The 6,667-nt window shown below is 57.9% G+C and overlaps 3 protein-coding genes across 3 annotated transcripts; 1 reads left to right on the top strand and 2 right to left on the bottom strand.

Moving 5' to 3' along the window:
* Nucleotides 1-1,020: 1,020 nt before the first annotated feature.
* On the top strand, nucleotides 1,021-1,329 carry DQ04_08391020 (hypothetical protein; the record flags this gene model as incomplete). The annotated part of the gene is made up of 1 exon (XM_009315541.1): nucleotides 1,021-1,329. The coding sequence occupies one exon, from the start codon at nucleotides 1,021-1,023 to the stop codon at nucleotides 1,327-1,329; it is 309 nt and encodes a 102-aa protein (XP_009313816.1).
* Nucleotides 1,330-4,211: 2,882 nt separating this feature from the next.
* Nucleotides 4,212-5,645, bottom strand: DQ04_08391010 (serine/threonine protein phosphatase; the record flags this gene model as incomplete). The annotated part of the gene is made up of 1 exon (XM_009315540.1): nucleotides 4,212-5,645. One exon carries the CDS (start codon nucleotides 5,643-5,645, stop codon nucleotides 4,212-4,214), a length of 1,434 nt encoding a protein of 477 aa, XP_009313815.1.
* Nucleotides 5,646-6,008: 363 nt separating this feature from the next.
* DQ04_08391000 (hypothetical protein) lies at nucleotides 6,009-6,398 on the bottom strand (the record flags this gene model as incomplete). Its single annotated transcript, XM_009315539.1, has 1 exon — nucleotides 6,009-6,398. One exon carries the CDS (start codon nucleotides 6,396-6,398, stop codon nucleotides 6,009-6,011), a length of 390 nt encoding a protein of 129 aa, XP_009313814.1.
* Between the last annotated feature and the right edge of the window lie 269 nt (nucleotides 6,399-6,667).

Below are 6,667 nucleotides of genomic sequence, written 5' to 3'. Positions count from 1 at the left end.
AAATCCAAACGTCAATCGACAGAAACTGCGACAGAGAAACCAAAAACAAAAAAAAAACACAACAAACGGGGGAGTTTCTGCGCGTGTGGAAGAAGCGTGCGGGAGGAACGGCGAGAGATGTTCGCGCCCCTCGGCAGACACCATGCCGCACCGTCGAGGTGTATTGCCGCACACCCAGCGCACACACACATAGAGACGGACTGACAGCCACACACATTTCCCTTTTTTTGTTGTTGTTGCTGTTATTGTTGCCGCTGCTCCTCTGCCTCGCCACAAACTTTGTTTTTCTTTTCTTCCTTAGATATATATAGATAGAAAGATATTCTCTTTGTTCATGTTGTCCTGTTTCCTCATTGCCCTGTCTAGTTTTGTTCTGTTATATATATATATATATATATATACTTCCTCTCCCCGCCGCCCCTGGCGGGGGGTGTTGGCGTCGCGACAGCCACGGCCGCCGCGCCTTCCGTCCGCCCACTCCCCGTCAGGCACACGCACACAGACGCGTGGGCAGGCACACACAGATGCCGGTGCAACAGCGAGGAGGTGAAGAGAGCCGTCGGCGGGGTATTTATGCGCACGCCGCGGTGCATACATATGCAGCCGCCCCAGCTACCCACGTGCGCTTGATTCCTCACCGTTCCTTTTTTTTTTGCTTTGTCGCTTCTCTGCTCGCTCTTATTTTTCTTTTTTTTTTGCCTTTCGCATTCTTCGGTTTAATTTATTACGCCTCTCTGTTTCTTGTCGCCGCTTCGCCACTCACTCCCGTGACGCGTGGCGGGGTGGACCACGTGCGTGTGTTTATAAAAACAGTTCCATTATTACTGTTTCGCCCTGCCGCCACCCCTCCCTTCCCCCCGGCGCTGTTTCCTCCCTATCGCCAACTTCGTTTTTACTTTTTTTTTCTTTTTGTTACGTTTTGTCCTTGTTCCGTTGTGTGTGTGGGTGTAAATTGTTGCTTCTGTTGCTTTTATGATTGTATCCGGACACTTATGCACGCACAGGCACATATACACATAGATGTGCCTCTGTGTGTGTGTGGGTGGGTGTGTTAAACATGAGAAGGAAAAACACTCGCAGGTGTGTCCGTATGCCCCAGTCCTTCCGTCTCTCCTCTTGTCTGTCCGCTGCGGCGGCGGCGGCGGCGGCGGCGGCGGCGGCTGCAACGTCATGATGTGTGTTGGCCGCCGTCGGCAGCAGAGGCCGCAGCCACATGCCTGTGCACATNGAAGGAAAAACACTCGCAGGTGTGTCCGTATGCCCCAGTCCTTCCGTCTCTCCTCTTGTCTGTCCGCTGCGGCGGCGGCGGCGGCGGCTGCAACGTCATGATGTGTGTTGGCCGCCGTCGGCAGCAGAGGCCGCAGCCACATGCCTGTGCACATCTCATGCCACCGCACGCCCACGCATGCACCTCCTCTTGCTTAGTTGTTTTCTCCGCCGCCATTCTACTTCACTGTTGTTCCTTATCCCCCCCCCACCCAAACTCCCCGGCAGCGGATTCACTAATCTCTCCAACTGTCTTTTTCTGTCGTCAGCCTTCTGTTTTGTTATGCCTTTTCATTCTTTATTCTTCTCTCTTTCTCTGTCTCTCTCTCTATTCGTTCCCCCGTTTCACCATCTGCGTTTTCAGCACTTTCTCTGTTGTTGTTTTATTTATATTTTTTTTCGTGTTTGTCTGTGTGTGTGTGTCTTTGTGTGTGTGTGTGCACGGCCCCCGTGTCGCCGATAAGCTGCAGCAGCAACACCACACACGCCCACACACACACATGTACTGATATGTACACAGACGCATATGTTCACACACACACACACAGAGAGAGAGAGAGACACACATGCATAGAAATATATGTATATACATCATCGATGCTGGTGTGTGTGTGTGTGTGTGTGTGTGTCTGTGTGCGTAAACAGGTTTATTCCCAGTTCTTCTAAAGCCCCCACATCCCTTTTTTTTCCTTACAGTTTATGTGTCTGCGCCTCCCTCACCAGATGCGCCTGTCCGCTTATCACCAGTCCACCCTCTCTCCCATTCGATCACGTCTCTCTTCTCCTCCCTCTATTCCACACTCACGCCAGCTGTGCGCCATCACACCAAGAGTAGTCCCAAACGCCACCACCACGCACACATGCACACAGGCGTAGACACTGAACGTGAAAGGGGCGGCGCAGCCAACCATCTTAACGATGTGAATAGATGGCGCCGCCACGCTGTCCCCGTTGTCTTCCGTCCTGCCGCTGCTGGGCGCATCTCTGCACCTGCAGCGACTCACGTCATAATCTCTCGGCCTCGTTGTATATCTCTCAGCACGTGTGCGCCTCTGTGTACGTGTGCGTGCTGGTGCCGGCATGCGCTGATGAGTATGTGCGTGTGCGTTTGAGCAAAAGGTGGCGGCAGTGAAGGAGCACCAATAATAAACAGCGGCACACAATCAACGCGGAAACTTCCCCCGATGCCGAAAACAAAGCAAACAAACCAGCACCCCGCAAGGCGTTGGGCTCACTGCACACCAACAGCCAATCGTATCGCACACACAGCACGCCCGTCCGCGTACAGCGTAGCCAGACGGCGATCAAAAAGGCGCAGCCCCCGCACGCCCACACACGTGCAAGCATTGAGGGGGAGAAAAGAAACAAATGTCCACGCAGCCATGCGGTGAGTGGACGGAGGGGAAGGGGGGCCTGCACCAGCACACCACAGAGAAGAGCCCAGGGGTCCCTTGGAGCTGGGGCATGCGATGCGTGCGAGCTCCCCGCACTCCCCCTGCGGATTGCCTCCGCCCCTGCGTCTGTGGCGCCCCGCCCCTCCCCTCCGTGTCGCTGCGGCATGCAAGCGGCGCGGGTTGTTCTGCCGAACTGTCGCGTTGTGTTGCGGCGCGCGTGGCGGAGGACTGCGGGGAGTGCGCCGTGACGCAATCCCACACGAACAGAACGTCACCACGAGTGAGTGGGCGAAGCAAACAAACAAGCAAACCAAAAACAGAAAACAAAAAAAAACACAAACACACACACGATGAGCGGGTGGGGGGCGGCCGCACACACACGCACGCACTGATGGAGCGGGTGGCGGGTAGGCGGCGGGCACCAGCACTCCCACACAGCACGTCAATGTGAACGTCACCAACGACGGCAACAACACGCACAAACAAGGTGTGAGAGAGAGAAAGGCACAGCGCGTGAGTCTCCGAAGACGTGAACGCACAACAAAGCACCAAGGAGGAGACGAAGTGAGAAGGAACGAAGGCCGCCCACATCCCGCACGCGCACAGTACATGGGCCGCCGTCATCGCGCACCCCCCACGCCATCACCCCCTCAGCACCGCTGTTGTTGTTGCTGCTGCTGCTGCTGTGTCAGTTGCTCACATCAGGCACCACTGTGGCCGCTGCTGCTTCAGCAGCTGCAAGGACACACACATACACTCACGCACACGGCACAGCAACAGGGGCAACAGAAGCATTCTAGCAGAAACACACAAACACAAACGGAAGTACTCTCACCTGCGTGCCAGCGGGCCGTCGGCGCGAATGAATCTGGAGGAGGACAGGTGTGGAGGCGTGGCGTGGGGAGCATACCACGCTGGCTGCCGCCTGCTGTGGGGGTTCACGTGCACGACGCGTTCTCTGTCCCCGCATCTCGCCCCTCCTCCCTCTCAGTGTTCATGCGTATGTGGATGTGTGTGAGCGCGCGCGCCTCCGCCTTCCCCTCGCCCACCTGCCCCGATGCAGGAGCGCGGCATCCGCAACACGCACAGGTGTCGCTGTGCGTCCACGCCGAGTGACGCAAACAAAAAAAAAAATCAAAACCAAAAAAAAAACAAAGGAGGTGTGTGTGTGTGTGTGTGTGTCGCTGCTTGTGTGAGTCTGTGCGGAGGCTTCAATGACGGTGGTGAGGCTGCCACTGTGCCGCTGTCTGTTTACTCGGCTCACCGGCCTTGCCCCGCATTATTCCACACAACCACGCACGCACAAACTCTCTCTCTTTCCCTCCCGCTGTCCTCACGGGCGAATACGCGTAACTGCGTGCACCCCCGCCCCCAGCCCCTGACATTGCTGCTGCTGCTCCCGCCTTCCGTGCAGCTCCCACGCACTTACACGCATACATGTACAACCATAAAAAACGAAAAACCCGTGTTGTTCCCTCTCCTCATCTCCGCCCAGCACCCCGCCCTCTCTCCCCCGCAGGTCTCTCCCTGAGCGGCGCGTCGGGTACACTGTTACGTCGACGCCATGAGGTGCAGGAACTTCGCCGTCGCCTTTGACACGGAAAAGGTGCCGGACGTCTCGCAAGCCGCCAGCCGCCGCAATTGTGCGGCGACGCCGCTCCGCACCTCCTCCACCTCGTCACACACCTCGAGGACAAGCTGCAGCACATCCTCAAGACCTTCTGGCGCGGCCCCCGGTGGTTGCCCCAGTAGCCCATCCACAACTCCCTGCACGAACGGGATCCAAAAGCTTGTGGTGCACTCCTCCGTGGCACTGTCGAGGAGCGTCAGCCAGGCCGCCTCGTACAGCGGCAGGCTCATCAGCGCGCTGATTGCGCGCAGTTCCTTTGCCTTGCTGAGTGCCAACAGTGTGGCCCGCTCCACCGCGCACGGCTTAGCACCACACTTGGCGGTGCCGCCGCCGCCGCCGCTGCTGGAAGACAGCGGTGAGCCTACAGGTGGGACGGAGAGGAATGATGGCTTGTACCCGTTTGCGCACATCGGCGGCGTTGCCCGTGGCGTGGGCCGCAGTATCTGCCGCTCCAGCTCCTCCGCGTACTGCTCGTACACCGGCGCCGCGGGGGGCGGGAGACCGTGCTTCTCGTTGGTGAGCACCGGCAGGCCGGGCACCGAGTGCAGCATCCCCTTCGGACTGTTGGGGCCGTACACCACGCATGTGAGCTGGTGGCCGTAAACGCAGCCGGTGTCTATACCGTACGCAAACGGATGCTCCTGCAGCCCAGAGCGCGCGTCGTGGCCGAAGACGACAAACTCCGGTCCCTTCCAATGCTCACCCCACGGTTCTCCGCGGTTACCCTTCACAACCGCCTTCCACTTGGGCTTGCCACGGGCTTTCTTATTGTTGTTGTTGTTGTTGTTGTTGTCACCGCTGCTGCTGTCGTCGCCACCTACTTTCTCTAGCCGTCGCATGTGCATGATCTCAAACACATCCTGGTTCTCAATCGGGCTATTGAGGTTAAAACCNGCGTGCACCACCACGACGTTGTACTTCGGGATGCGCAGAACGTGCGGCAGTGAGCGCAGATAATCCTGGCACTCCTGGGGAAAGGAAGTGGCAAGTCGCATCACAGGATCACGCTCCTCCTGCAACGTGAGCTTCGCCTTGCGGCAGCGAACGATACAGCTGAGCAGCGTGTAGTCGTGGTTGCCCAGCACACCAATGGCGCCGAGTTTTTGCGCGAGTCGCACCGCCCCCACAGAATCAGGCCCCTTGTTGACTAAATCACCTGCTAGAATCAAGCAGTCCTTTCCCTGCTGGTAGTTCACCTTTAACATCAACTCCTCCAGCTGCTCGGGGCAGCCGTGGACATCACCGACAATGATGTATCGGTGGTCGCATGGTGGCGCGGTGCGGATAATTGGTTTCTGTGCGTTGAGATTATCTATAGGATGCAGCANCCGACAATGATGTATCGGTGGTCGCATGGTGGCGCGGTGCGGATAATTGGTTTCTGTGCGTTGAGATTATCTATAGGATGCAGCAGCTTAGAGTTCGTCGGGTCTCCGGCCACCACCGTCCACATGCTCACAACTTTGGACTCCTTGTCTGGCGCAGCAATCGCCACTTGGGGCGGCGTTGGTACAGCCTCCCGCACTGTTGCGATGGTGGTGGATGGCAGCGCACGCAGCAGCTGCTCCAACGTGGTGGAAGTCTGCGCTGGTGTGGTTACCGCCTCTTTGCCCTGCGCCTCCTCCAGCAGCTGCTGCTGCGATCGTGGTGTGGGGCGCAGCAGCCGGCTGGGCTTAATGTTGTTGGTGCTGCCAGAGGCAGCTCGGCTCAGCCTTGGGTTACCGGTACTGTTGCNTGGGGCGCAGCAGCCGGCTGGGCTTAATGTTGTTGGTGCTGCCAGAGGCAGCTCGGCTCAGCCTTGGGTTACCGGTACTGTTGCTGTTGTTGTTGTTGTTGTTGTTGTTGCGGCCGCCAAGAGCAACGAGTGGCGAGCCAGCGTCCACGTCGCCCCTGCCCTTGCCACTGTCGCCGCCCCCGCTGCCAGGCTTGTGCGTGTCCTCCTGCTCCTGTGGGGCCGCGCTGGGCTGCCGGCGCTCGTTCATAAAGGCCATGAGAGCACTAGCTACATTGGTGGGAGTGTTGGCGGGGTACATAACGGTGTCTCCAACACGCGCCCCGTTGCTCAGTTTCAGAGCGTTCAGCTGCGCAAGAACAGCACTTGGGTCCATTTTCAGGGTAGTCCTGTATGACGGTTCTCCTCTGTCGTCGTCCGTGTAAGTGTAACTGTTGATCGTGTATGTGTTTTTCTTCTACTTCCTCCTTTCTCGTTGGGGGTCCCACGCCGCTGTTATGAGCTGCTGCTTCTTTGGTCCTTTCCTTCCCTTCTGCTGCTGCTGCTGTGGCGGCGGTTACCGTTCCCCTTTGATTGTGTCTTCGCTGTGCGTCCTTCCGCGCCCTCCGTTGTGCGCTGCCGACTCGGGGGAGGAGTGGGTGTGTG

This window comes from Trypanosoma grayi, assembly GCF_000691245.1.
Source record: "Trypanosoma grayi strain ANR4 Tgr_839_V1, whole genome shotgun sequence".
NCBI lineage: Eukaryota > Euglenozoa > Kinetoplastea > Trypanosomatida > Trypanosomatidae > Trypanosoma > Trypanosoma grayi.
Note: the sequence above shows the minus strand (reverse complement) of the source record. Positions and strands in the feature narration are given on the sequence as shown.